This window comes from Fusarium pseudograminearum, chromosome 4, assembly GCF_000303195.2.
Source record: "Fusarium pseudograminearum CS3096 chromosome 4, whole genome shotgun sequence".
Lineage (NCBI taxonomy): Eukaryota > Fungi > Ascomycota > Sordariomycetes > Hypocreales > Nectriaceae > Fusarium > Fusarium pseudograminearum.
The window spans coordinates 274,832-289,425 of record NC_031954.1 but is presented as its reverse complement, the minus strand read 5'-3'; the positions used below and the strand labels follow the sequence as shown (position 1 = coordinate 289,425).

At 45.1% G+C, this 14,594-nt stretch overlaps 2 protein-coding genes across 2 annotated transcripts, besides 2 other annotated features; one reads left to right on the top strand and one right to left on the bottom strand.

The window, feature by feature from the left end:
* Positions 1-1,230: 1,230 nt before the first annotated feature.
* Positions 1,231-1,265: a repeat region.
* Positions 1,266-6,831: 5,566 nt separating this feature from the next.
* Positions 6,832-6,856: a microsatellite.
* A 2,164-nt stretch (positions 6,857-9,020) lies between these two features.
* On the bottom strand, positions 9,021-9,717 carry FPSE_10140 (uncharacterized protein; the record flags this gene model as incomplete). Its single annotated transcript, XM_009263257.1, has 2 exons — positions 9,021-9,296; positions 9,619-9,717. 2 exons carry the CDS (start codon positions 9,715-9,717, stop codon positions 9,021-9,023), a joined length of 375 nt encoding a protein of 124 aa, XP_009261532.1.
* A 1,149-nt stretch (positions 9,718-10,866) lies between these two features.
* On the top strand, positions 10,867-12,522 carry FPSE_10139 (uncharacterized protein; the record flags this gene model as incomplete). Its single annotated transcript, XM_009263256.1, has 1 exon — positions 10,867-12,522. One exon carries the CDS (start codon positions 10,867-10,869, stop codon positions 12,520-12,522), a length of 1,656 nt encoding a protein of 551 aa, XP_009261531.1.
* Between the last annotated feature and the right edge of the window lie 2,072 nt (positions 12,523-14,594).

Below are 14,594 nucleotides of genomic sequence, written 5' to 3'. Positions count from 1 at the left end.
TATATCTCTTAAAAGATCGAATGAGTACTTCATTTATACAGGGGCAGATTATCTAAGGTTGCAAGAGTTTACAAGGCCCATCTTCTACGTAATGAGACAATGAGTCAGGCTAAAGATCGTGATTTGGAAGGCCGATGTAGGACTTATCCTTCCAACTCACAGTCACTTGAAGTACTGAAGCCATTCTTTGCGTAATGGTATGCTGTGGATCTTGCTAATGTGACGAGAAATGTTCAAGTAGAACATAATCATCAGATTATGTAGTGACAACTGCAGAGCCACCCTTTGAGGCATTGAATCTTGCGATTTTATCATTAACAATACGAAGACTTGGTAAACTGAGTTCGTTGCACTCCCTTGCCACTACTGTCAGTGCGCTTGTAGCAGCAATTTTCATATCTCCAGCACAGTTTTGATGGAGCCATAGTGAGAGAACCAGAATGACAAAGCCAAGTTGGGAAGCGTTCCGGGTTTTCTTCGGGTCATTCTCGGTAGTGGGCGGATCAAGTTCGTGGGCAAAACATGTACAAGTGCGAGGTACAGTGCGAGGGTGTTTCTCACACTATGTACTCACCTGATGGCAGAGCCGATATGACAAGTGCTGGAAGTCCCCACTGCCCCTGCGTCTTTAAATCAATGCCCCATGTTCCAAACTCTAACCTTTCACCCCGCTACTCCACCCTTCCCGTCACGTCATTGCTCCTGCTCTGCCGGCGTTTCTCCGTGAAGAGCAATCGTCCACTTAATGCACACTGCACCACGTCTAACTTTTCATCGGTCTCTTCCCAAGTCATTGACAATCTCCCCTCCTCAGTTGAATTAAATCTATACATTAACTTCACTAAAACCTCAAATTAATTACGCAGGCTAAATTCTCCTACCTCTCATCTGTTCAACAGTTAGGACCTTCAATTCAAGGTGTACCGAAACGTCTAGAAATGCTACAACTCGACAGTCATTGTATTACTCCTTCAGTCGCGCTTCATTCACGAGGTATTTTGGTCATGCCATAATGTCGCCAGACAACCAATAAGCTCGAGGAGTTCCACAATAGAATTCAACTCCAGATGCCGTCAGAAATCTCTACCGATGCCCCTAATCTCGTGGCTCCAGAAGCTTGGTCCAACGCGACAATGAGATCGAGGCTTGTATTAATATAATAACTGATATGTCAATCGTTCGATCTATACCAAATCATTGTCCTTTCTCAGCCATTAAGTTTATATTGCGAAAAAAGATAATATAAATTAACATATTTATTAAATGTAAATGTCGTTTAATTACTATAATGCTGGGGTCTCTGACTGCTACAGTACGTAGAGCATGAAGAATTGCTGGTGTTTGGAATTGATTACCAAGGCATAATCTGTTAGCTCGCTTTAGTCCTGTTGCTAATGTCATTCAACGTCGTTCAGAATATGTTACTCTGACGTAAACAGGTCCTGGATCAGTTACCATCCAGCTACAGTATGCGTCTCGATTGACCTACGCAACCCATTAAATCGATTGAGTACTGTCTGTCAGTCACCATCAACACTCAACGTCAAATACATTTGTTTCACGTCTACTGTATGTTGGAAATACAAATCTACCCTCATAAAACCCGAACCATGTCTCCAAGTTTATCTTTGTCCCTATCGTGATACATGTTATGAACTCTAGATTGAAGCTGTTGGTTCCATAGGTTACCCGCTTGATCTAAAGAAACGAAGGAATGACAATCACTGGCAAACTTCATTTGCTGTCCGAAATCAGAAACAAAGTACTGCCCTTGCCTGTGTTGAATACGAACATTTGAGAGAAATTAGGTACCCAAATGTCCTGTATACCAATGCAATGCATGGATTGATAATTGAACCGTCATCCCTACAGCATCAGAACAATAACATGACAGTGAATGTTCAGCAGATACAATGACGCGCGAGATGCCCAAACTTGGCCACGAAACCCTGTGATGATAAACACAGGGTGGGTGGACCTCTAAAGCTTCAAAAACATTGCATCTCAACCGATGACTCATCAGTCAGGGGCCCCGACTTCTGTTGGACACATTGTTCCGGAGTACTCCATGATGAACCTCGGTCGCTCTTGGTTACTCACCACTAGCACCAGATGTGGAGAATGTAGATCGCACATCGTAAGTTTCTACCATACTCATCGGGATCCTCATGTTGTCAGAGATGGGTAAAGGTAAGGCAACTTGTCTATCAAGCCAATAGAGGATACGATACTGCTGACAGAGACTAACTGCTAATCTCTGCCAGGTTCAGGAAGGGGAAGATCATCGGAAAAGACAGTCAGAGGATTGCATTTGTTCAGCGCATATCCCGAGGAATTTGGTAGAAATGTATGGTAGGCCGTCACTCCACTGTCCATTTCGTCTTCCAAAGGTGAGCCACGTCTGATTCTTGTTCAAGAAGAACTTCTTCGTGATTGATCATTACCTCAACAAGAGCATTTGACCTGACCGTGTCCTATCGCACTTCTCGATTATAATTGATGATACGACAATGCTTAAACTGACAAGATACTAGACACGTAAGTGTGACTCCATCACAGTTTTGCAGGTTATATTGCCCTCTTCGTAGTTCTCTTCAGTACCTTATCCATAACTGAACATACAAATCCATTAGGCCAGTCACTAAACAATTAATGATCGACAGGGCTTACGACTGCACGCCGTAAAACTCTCAGACGTGCTCGCATCGAGAGAACATATCTATTAGTTGTTCACATCCTCGCAAATTCACTAGTATACTTTGTCCTATCTTCGATGACTTACCGATGTTTCCCTAACGGCGCTTGGATAATCCAACCCAACATCTTTCAATAACAACTGAACGATGACATATGAAGGCGCCGTAATAGATATAACGAAACAAATACCTTTTGATCACGGTTGAGTATATTTCGAGGTCTTGCTAGGTTGGGTTGACAGGACTTTCCTCATCCGCCAAACACGATGAACATTCATAGAATTCGGTGGAGATTGCTGGCTAGATGGCGAATCATTCATGGCACCATTGATTGCTCTAGTAAAATTAGTCAGCTGATGTTTGATTGAGCAAGTTCCACATGCGACTGAAGGATTGGGGAGACAGTCTGAGATTCGTCCAAGTGCCAGGAACCTCAAACGGAGCGATAACTTCAAACTCGCAATCGGGGTCGAGCATCAAAATTGAAGCCGCGTTTCAAGACCAACACAAGAAAGCAGCAGAACACAGCGAGGACGTCGAATCTTGCGAAGTTGTTAGCAATATTCTTTCCAGATACATCCCATAGAATACCACCCCGCAAGTATGGTTACTGAGCTTCCACTTCTGAATTTGATCAAGATCTTAACAAACTCTTTATCTGCGCACAGCGCTTCTGATTCGAGTATGATACACATTCACAGTGAAGTACTGGTTCAAATAGAGATTGTCACTGTCCGTCTCAGTTGTGCTAGCGTGTTTAATCTATAAGCACAACAGTTGCTTTTAGCACCAGCTCTTAATGGACATGATTCAATTGAGAGCTGTGCGTGGGTGAGCAGCTAAAACTAATTGACGTGGCCAGCTACCGTAATGGATTGTACTTGAGAGCAACAAGAGATTTACATATGATTTGTATTCGAGGTTGGTCCATTTGAAACCGGGAGAGAACCTCTCACTGTTGGACGACACAGTTGGGAACGTCGTGTCATGAGATGGATTGGTCAATTTGGACCCCACACTGCATGAGGAAATCATCGCGACACTGACCCACTATTGCCCAGTGCCGCGTGCCGGGTCATGCATGATCCCGCAATTCAATCAGACTCGACCCACAGTTGGGTTTCCACATCGGCACAGGCCGATGCCCCACGGCTATCACGGGCCGTGCCGCGTCGGCACCACGATTGACCATATTTGCCGGAGTTTACCCAGCCCACCAAAAACTTACACCACCATTACTCATCAATCTCCCAGCATCCATCAAGTTGCCGGCATTGCGCTACTCCATGTCAGAAACTTCACATCCCCATCTTCACCACTTTTTCACAACCACACCTCCTATAAAGGTACTATATAATATTGCTAAAGCTTGTTGCAAATGCATTGAGGTGTAATTGACTCAGCTGTCACCACCATACCTCTAATCGACAAATGACATTGTGTTTGCAACAAGCGGTACAAGCATGTTAATATTCGCTAACAGGTGCAACATTCGCCGCCTTGGATTCTTTGACATACCCGACGTTTCTGCTACTGTTAATTGTTGCCTCTGAAAATATGGAATGGTCAACGCGACATGATCCGTTACCTGCCTTGGTCTCGACCCCGTTGTTGGCGTCCAACTTGTTTACAATTATGGCGCATTCCCTGGCGACCATGTTAGTCTCGCGGGCTTGTGCCTATACTCGGTGTCTTGGATTGGACCATTGCATTCAAGTCTCCTAATGCGACCCTCACACCACAGTAACTAACGAATAAATTAAATGCAGCATGGCTGGCTGCATTTGGTCCGTATCGAACTTTTCTATTACTCGCATGTTCTTATGTTCATGCAGTGATTTGTATTGACAGCGTTTTTGACCAAGAGGTACAGCGAGCGTGGTCAGGGCGCAAGTATCTGACTCAACACAAAGGCTAAACAGTCAGATTTATTATGTGGCCTTGCACCGTCCGCCCGTTGGTTCTTTTCATGTACGTTGCTGGACAATGCGTCTCTATAGTCTAGGGACCATTGACCGAAGGATAGACTAGATAGCTCTCAAGTATTTTCTTCACGTGTCGAGTATCATATGTAATACGACGCAGAGTACATACAATTGTGATCATGCCTCTCACTCGCAATGGAGGTGTGGAGGCCACCTAACTATAACCACATATTGAACATTTTGATGGAATTATGCACCATGTGTGCCCTGCCACAATGGTTTATAGGCCAGAGAAAATGGTCAGTTGATGGCGCTCTAAAGGTCTTAATAACTGCGCGATGGCCTTCTGTTTGTTTTCATCTACCTAAGATAGTATACTGAACAGATTACTATAGATATGTTAACTTGCATAGCGCAAGCGTCTGTAGTGGCTGATATACCGTACATTTCCATGACATTGATCGCAGACCTCGCCGCAGAGGGGTATGGACAAGGTAAGTTGGCCATCCGGTGATTTTAATTGATATGTTCTCCAGAGGGTTGACCAAACAATTGAGTGGCTGCCACACGTTCAAGCAAAACTATGCCTTCGGCGCCCTGCATCACGAGTCATGGAAAGTAGGGCATAAGCGCAACCTTATCCCGCACAATAGAAAAGCACTGCTCTTCAACCCGATTGACCAAACAATGATAGCTTCTCTTTCATCTGTTATCCAGATACAGAAGGAATCGTCATAGAAGAGCCAGCTACCATGCATTAACCATGCATTAGTTGTCAGCTAACTACGATCAATTTCATGGAAATACACGGTAGTAGAGGCTTGCGGTACAAAGTCCCGATGCTGAATTTGTCATCATAATCATAGGCAAGATCGCGCGCTACACGCTACGCAAGCGTCTGCTTATTACTACTGTATAATCAACATGTACCTAGCCCAGTTACTACTCATCATGTCTATCGATGTAAAGAGAGGGAGTTACCCATATTTGTTCAGGTCTGTCCAGAGCCAATGAAGCCAAGCGACCGGGTTCCCAGTCCGCACAGAGACAAGAGGCAGTTTATTGTAAACCTCTGGCTTTTCATATGATGTTTCTTCTGAGAGAGACAGTAAGCTACGGCTCTTTAGCAAGCCAGTCACTAAATACTGCCTTTTCAATGTAGTAAATTTGGTATCGCGGTTTGAGCTGTATGTAGTTAGCGTGATAATCTTCTAGTGCAAAACTAGAGAGATATTGTTCCTAAGCCACCTAGATGGATCAAAACGCGCTACCAAATCTCATGAGTCCATACGGTATTTGGCTAATGCTATAACAGTAGATTGCTATAACAGCTCTGGCTAATTTAGAAGCTTCAAACTGATGGGAATTTACCATTGCCCTACGGAACTTGCTCAGTTGCTAAGGTACTTGTAAAGATGTCCATGCATGCCAACGAGCTTCCTCCTCAGCTTTTCCTACTCAACAACTCTCAAGTCTGGATTAGCCAGAGTGATAGTTTTTGACTCCAGGACATCACTGAAATGGGTTATACTACAAGTTTTCATTCGTAAAGGCTGTCCATCATACTTGCGAATTGTCATCTGTCTCATTTTCATGAAATCAAGGTGTTGTCAAAACATTCACAAACCTAGACCTAACGAGGCTCTGGGATCTTTTCATATGACGGAGTACTGCATAAGGTATGCGACGGGTATTAACGAACGTGATGCAAGGTCAAGATCACGTATATTCCCCCCCATGGATTGCCTTGACTCAGTTGTTAATATTTATGTCCGCAAACAAACGCATGTTCAAATTGCTGCATTACACAATGGGTTTATCAAAATCACCACACTATATTTGTTTATCAGCTTTGATCAGCCCAGTAAATAATCAATGCTATCCTTCGAGAGGGACGTACAAGGGCATACAGTCATCCTTGATGAAACAAATCAAGGCATCACGACTGTGACTGGGGGAAGATAACGGACAGCTCTTGTGATCTACTTTGGATACATAAGTCAAGTCTATCTCTATTCCAACCTAATTTCATAACCCCAAGACAAAACAACAGTGACTGCCCAAGACACAACACCAGACTAATAGAGAAAAGAGAGACTATAATTTATCTGCTTGCCCTCTGGCTAATCATCGGATAGTCAAGTTCCCTAACCCAGGCCCCACTCTGTAATTGACTCCACTCCTTAAGTGCTGCGGGATCCCAATTCAGACCCACCCCCACCCCCACCCCCACCCGAAGACTCCACTACATCTCCCGTCAGGTGATCTAAGATGACAATCCGATGATTAACCGACAGTTTGACAAATGAATAATACCCTTTCTTCCATTAATCATGAGGTCTGCATAATAGACGGAAGTAATCGACACGGCATGGTTCGGTGACCTGCCTCAGGCTTGATGTAGACCTCGATTAAGTTTGTGGAAATGTAGTAGCTTCGTTAACGCGACGTCCGACACTCTCGACCAATATCCCAAGGTTTCACAGTGGATTGCACATTGGCGAAACGACCTGTCTCCTTATCCTTTAAGCAATATCCCGTGCTGCACAGTGAAGATTTGCCCCGAACTCGGCGGCAACTCTGGTATTACGGCAATCGTTACAGACAACGGTCGGAGGGTCGAGTCCAAGAGATGGAACGTTACCACCACGTATCAAATAACACGAGGCGCTGTTGGCTGTTATTCAGACTTGTGTTTTGCTTGAGCTGGTTCAGTTCGCTTTGGGGGACGGTTTTGTCTATCGTAAGATCTTCAGGTAGGTCGGCCGCACGAAGGGAATCTCTAATAGGGACTCAGAGATCATATTACATCTCGCAAATACCCATATCTCGGTGTCATACCTCTGTAGGTGCACAGCCAACTCAACAAGTTCGGTCAGCAGCAGACAACTGGAAAACTAGTTTGACAGCGCATGTTGGAATGTTCATCGCATCCAAAATAGTCGCGATCAGTTCTACCACACATAGCGTGCTATTGATATGGCCAGAGGTAGAATAACTTGACCAACTTGTTGCTACAATTCATTAATTGATGGCCAGGTGATAAAACGGAAAGGTATATCTTATTGACAAGCAGTGAGAAACTCATAATAAACTGACATCTTGTGCAATCAAGGTCGCAGATATGTACAGCCCTTGAATATCTCAAACTCAGCCAAATATGACCAGCTCCGAAATGTGTTCCTGTATTATTTCACTCCAGTCTGGGGGCAGGACAAGGTTTTCATGTCACGTCCTCATCCTGATGACAAGGGAGGAGATGTATCTCTATTTAAGTGTACTTATCAGGCAAACCCAAATATCCCGTCAATGCTTTGTTTCACTGTTGTCGGTTTGTCAAACACTCAGAGACAGACAGACGGTCAGGAATGCTAATAGTTCTAAATTGAACGACGGTGTCTTGCAAAACCTCTGGCCCGTACTTAATCTTTATATAGTGTCCCGCGAGTCAATACATCCTTGCTCCCTGTCACTTGGAAGTGGATATTCACAATCACAATTACTCATTCATTTTAAACACACCACTACTGTGTTGTCAAAGCTATCATGTTTACCGGTGACTGTAGTTGTCGCTGGCAAGGTGTCGACGAGTCAACTGAGAAAACGCCAGATTATTAAACTTGCACAACGATAGGTCTGGCCTTCGAATCTGAAGAATGGTGTTTTCTCACGAATGCACGTTGTTAATCAATCTGAAGTTTCACGGTGCGCGCGAATAATTTCACGACAGTTGTAGATCTCCTCTAATAACACAGTCCAAATCTCTATCATGCTCTCGCCTCTAGTCAAATGGCTATATACTAGATAATGCATAATAATACACTCCGTGTTCAAGGCCTTCGAGTCTCCGAGTCTATCCTACCTCGTCCATAATTTTTATAGGACTAGATGCTCAACGTTCAAATTATATCTGTGTCTCTGATTGAAGGAAGTAGTACTTAGACACTCGGAAATAAAGCGCCCCTTAGGCATATTCATCACCGCCTGAGGTATCCGAATCTCATGAGTCCTATCTTGACGGGCAGAGATAACCTACCGCAGCATTTCGGGAAATTGGATGAGAAAAGTGAGTCGCTAAGGCATGTTATCTATGTCTATCACTTTTAGATATCATCTAGCCTGAATGATAAAGAACACAGAGGCTGTTATTAATTTGCTTAACTGCCAAGTTACCTTACCATACCCCGCTGTGGCTGGCTGACTTTTCTCGACTAATATCCGAAATATTACGGTAGTTCAGAGAGTAGATGGGTGAACAGTAAACATTGGCATTGAACTACCAGCACCAACGGTTTCATTGCAGCTAGGGTATGATCATAAAAACATCGAAGATGTTGAAAAGACCAGCAGACACGATAACAGTGGCGCCGACATCGATGCTGTTTTCCAAATACTCCTCTCAGTTGAAGTCAATTCCAGGGGCAAGCTCGATGGTCTTGACGCGCTGACAGGTACCGGGCTTGATGACGCCTCGTTGAGTAAGAATCTTGATCCACTCACCGCTCCGCCTCTTGTCGATCTTGGTGTCACCTTGATCTATGGCCTCGAAGAAGATATCACCTCGGGTATTTCCGAATAGGCGCTCATACTTGGCCACAGAATAGCCCTTCTCGCTAAACGTCATGGAACGACGAACACAAATGAAAGTATCCTTGTCGCGAATGATCTTAACGTGCTTGTTAGGTTCGTCAGTGTACCTAACATCGAGGTCATCTTATCTGCACTGACTCTCGGATTGTCCTGGAAGTCACCGTGACTCCCTCAGAAGAGCCAACGCATGCGCTGCAAGTAAGACGCTGAGCGACCTGGATTGCGCCCTGGTGACGGATTAAGCACTAGCTATCGATGTCCGCGTCACAGCCGCAGTTCCAAATGCTCTCTCTGTGGCTGTCAGTTGCTCAGCCCAGCAAATCCCAGGACCGGCCACTTGCTACGAAGTCGGGATTTCATCGGCTAGCTAATATCGGATTCGGAAAACTTATGGTCACTCCAGTTACAGACATTTCGCGATGGCACTCAACTATAGCGTTGTAGGGCAAAGTACCAGAGGCAACTGTTAAGGCAATAGCGCAGGCAAGCAGAGCGTAGTTTTTCATGGTCTGACAAGAGTGAATCAATTCACTCTCTGATGAGGTGGGAGTCAATGGGTTGGTAGAAATGAACTGTTGATGAGTGAGATGATATGAAGGAGATATGGTACATATTCTTATACATAATAGCCTCTCGAAGTTGGGGAACTGCAATATATTTCTGAGAGATTGGCCAAGAGAAGTGAGCCGACTAAGGCATATTGCCAGGTCTTACTGTGTTCATCACTTCCAGATATCACCTAGCCCAGATGATCAGGGATATAGAGGCTAAGGAGAGGCTATTATTAATTTACTTGACCCTCTGGTAAATCACCGGATAGTTAAGTTAGCTTACCTAGACTCTGCTGTAGCTGGCCTACTCCCTTGACCAATTTCACGGAAATGTATAGTGTAACTTCCTTTTCCAATTTACTGTCCTACGGGAAAACGACCCCGGGTCGCCATCCTGACAAAAGCGTGTTCTTGATATCATTCACAGACAAATGAGTCCTACTGAATGGGGATCTAAAGGCCAAAGCATCACATCGTCGTGAAAGGGACACCAAGAAAGTATATGTAATTCCTTCGACGATCCAAGCACTTACCCAGTCCGAGCACATTAGTTGATCTGGCAGTGGGTTCGCCAAGGATCTCAGTAGCCTATCCGAGAGGTGACAGGAAGTCATGGATATACAGTGAGCGGGCGATAATGCTGTAGTCTTAAAGCGACCAATTGAGAATAGATGTCCTATTGAACTCGTGTAGGTAATGGATGCTTGACAGGTTCCACGGCAATACTTGCCAATCGACAAAGGTTCTTTTACTTTTGGTGGTTGGTACAATGTCAAGCAAAATATGCGTTTTGCGCCCTGCGTCAAGAGTCATACAAAGCAGGGCATGTTTCACGTCTCAGCACCAATGCACAAGGCAGAAGGTGAAAGATCAATCGACCAAAGACTTGTAATAAATAATACGGTAAACATTCGAGCTCTTTGAAGATGTGAGAAAATATCCACCAAAGAAAGAGATGAAATGTATCACTCAGCCTCTGCAGCTTCGACAATTTGAGCTCTTTATTTTTGTGCAGTCAATCAGACACAACCTCTCAGACTTACCAGGAGTTTTTCAATTGACATCTTCCGTTACCTGGACTAAACCAATCTTGTCTCGCAAGAAATGATTTTCCTTTTGCTCTTACCGTTTGTGGTTTCGCTGCTCATGCGGGAGGCCGACCAGCTGAAGAGGGGCAACTCCAGCACCTCCCATCTACGACAGACAAGCACAAACTTCCCCGCTGTAACATCATTTCACTTGTCCATCAAAACCCATGTTCTGAAAGACTCAGTCAGCATGAAGATCTTCAACAGCATCACCCGACGCGTCCGCCTTCTCGTCTCTCCGTCAGCTTTTCACCGTACACACTACACAGGCTCCCTGCTCTTCAACCTTGCATCCTTTATCCTCCCCGCTCTCTATGGAACGCTGTCCAAGCTATGGGTCGCTAATATCGACTCATCAATGGTTGTATTGACTGATGCGTATACATACATGAACACAGCTTCCGAGGCTGTGAATGAAGGGTTACCTCGGGCTGCTTGGGTCATCATTGGCGATAAAGCATCGAGGTCGCTGGCGAAACGACTGCAGTTGACGCATACTCTTATTGCATTTCAGACGGCCATCGGTTTGCTTCTCAGTATCATCTTCTTAGGCGCTGCATCTTCCTTCTCAAAGAGTTTCGTTCCAGTTGAAGTCAGAGATGTGAGCCTGACTTATGTACGCATCACTTCCTTTACTGTCTTGGCTGGAACATTGGAGACGGCCGTTTCTACGTCAACAAGAGCCTTGGATAAACCTGATATTCCTCTGGCCATCAGCACCGTCAAGTTTGCTGTCAACATCATTCTCGATTTTCTCATCATCTCACGCTTCCATGTCGGTTCCTTCACACCCACTGTCAACATGCAAGGCACCATACAGCTAATCTGCAATCTCGTTGCCGCTTTCGCCGGCCTTGTTTATTTCTTGTGGTCCAATACGTGGTCTTTCGTCAAGCACACACCACATGATCCCCAAGACACAAGGCTGTGGCCAAGTTTTGACTGTCTCAAGGTGCTTCTGCGCCCTGGGATCATATTCTTCACCGAATCAGCTGTTCGGAATGCGTTATATCTATGGCTCGTCAGCACCATCGTTGCCCTCGGCGCCGTGTATGCTACCGCTTGGGGCGTCTTCAACACCATACGCTGGGGTCTAATCATGGTGCCCGTGCAAGCGCTGGAAGCCACCGCGCTGCAGTTCATCGGACACAACTGGGGAGACTGGAGGAGACGCGTTGACATTAGCACACGAAAACCCCGTGCCTCACTGAAAGACTTGCAGTGTATCGTACAGCCAGCACTGCGGTCTTTGACACTCGCAATCATCTTTGAAGTCCCGATAGCAATCTTTCTCACTCTCTTCGGCGCCAAGCCTTTTGCGTTATACATCAGCGGCTCAGACGAGGTAGCTGACGTGACGGCGTACATGTGGCGGAGTCTCGACTGGTGCTATGTCTTTTACGCCATGTCCACACAGCTTGCCACGATCCTTCTTGCGACGCGTCCGAAGTGGTATCTTTACCAGAGTCTCGCGAGTAATCTTCTTTATGTGCTACCGTGGGCTATCGTATGTCAGGTAGATGACTTGAATGATGGAAATGCATGGTGGTATTACAAGTTTGTTTTTGGAGGGAGTCTTGTTTTCAGTTTTGGTGATATTCTTGTTGTTGATACGCTTTGGGCTTGGAGTTTGCACTATGGGAAGACCAAGTTGGAGGCTTTCAGAGAGTGAGAGTGCCTAGCTTGGATGATATGGCTGTGAGTGTATACTCTGTTCTACAAATTGGCATCGCCAGAGACGAAACTTGGAGGTGCGTTGGTCTAGCTTTAGGTCCTGATATCAACTATGAGAATCATGAGCAGCGCCACGACAACTTCACCGACAGCAATTTACTGAAACTTGGTAAGACACACAGTAGATATATACTCTAATTCGCTCTAAAAACGGCTTGCACAATAATCCTTCCTGGTATCGTGTCCTCTGTTGAGTTCGTACTACCACCTCGTCGTAACATCTCTCAACTCTATCAGTCTCAGTTTATCCGGACTGTACTGGAGTCAATTATTCTATGTCTACAATTAGGTTAGGTTTAATGTTACCTAAGAATACCCTGAGTGGTTGATAGGGTTAACACCACCAAGTTGATGGCTCCCCTTATATACAAGCAGATACTGAAGCCAGAGTTAGAGATGTTGTTAATGCTTCAGTTTACTAACACGTCTTGATAATTTTGAGACTCTATCGCTGATACTGAATGGCTATGGAATGTACAAGCGCATGCCACAATATTAGACTCTTGTGTGACGCTGTATTTGAAGTGTTGGTCTTTAACGCGGTGAAGTTTTCTACAATGACGCCAATCTTCCAGCTCGGTTAATTAGTTGCCCCGCGTTGGCGTCCGCGTTCGCGTTGGCGTTCGTGTTGGCGTTGACGCGTTATTGGTGGGCAAGTCACCCAACTCCAGCGCACCAAACTGAGCTCCATTAGTGGGAAATGCCCTGTGAGCCGCCGAGGAACAAAGGCTCCACCTTGAGAAATTGGAGCAATCACCGCAACCTTTCGACACGAAGAGACCTTGCAAAAACACAAAGGAAAAACTGTTGCAAGATTACCTTGATACAATTTCCGTGACTTGCTTGTATTGTCGATTCGCGTGCACCAAAATACGATTGACAGGCTGCGTGAGCATTGGGATCCTTGTTCCTCATGTCGCTAACCCACAGCTACCGAGGTACCCAGAATCACTCTCAGTCTCCACCTGGAGATCATTGTCACGGATGCAGGCTCAACAATCATGCGCACATAATTTATTGTCGCTGTACTACCATAAACAATTTTTCTCATGAATAAACTATTTCGTGATCAATTTGCATTTTTTCAGTTTCTTGTTGTCTCAAGGCGACGATTTACTGGACTGATCCTGAGCCGAGGTATGGTTGATCGACAACTTGGTGACATCATCACGGTCTTGTTCGTTGTGTTGCTACCCTACAACGACCGAACTGCAATTATTCACAATTGATCTCCATCCAGAGATCAGTCATTGAGACAGATATAAATTTGTCTACTGTACGCATGATATTTATTTTCGCTATACCATGGTTTAATTTATCGGTAACTGATAAGTTGTTTGTCATGTGTTGGTATTATTCTACTTGTGTTGTTGTCTCAAGACATTTATTGAACCAAGATACAGAATAAAAAGTTGAATCAATTGACGCATGGAGCCACTCAAATTTTCAACGTCCGTGCATGATGCAACCAATTTCCCGTCGGATCCGATCTTGACAAGAGCTCCACGTTGAAACCTCGAAGCATCTCGCTCGTCACAATACAGCAGAACAATCACCAGCAATATCCAGTCATTTATCCACCTCATTCAAGTTCCTTTTTCTTTGTCTTTGTCTCGCGACAACAAACACCAACCAAACTCGTCTTCCATCCGTTACGCCAAAATCTCACGCTCTGATCCTTTCCCCAAGTTGCCTGGCAACTGGGTCCTTTCCTTTTCCCCCTTGGCGTGTTCCCATATCCTGGAAGTGATACGAGGGGCCGCGACTGGATTCTAAATTTGGAGTCGCTTTCACGAGCAATGATAGGCTGAACCACCCCGGACTAACCCCCTTAATGCGCTGTCCGAGGCCTGGAACCACCCTGGAAGCGAACCATCAAATCTCGCCTACGCGTTCTGCTTTATTTTTTTCCCTCTTTACTCTCCCTACCTCGTTTCCCTCTCATCCATCACCGGTCGCATTTCCAATTACCAACCGACATTCGTTGTTCCATTTTGCACAATCGCAGGT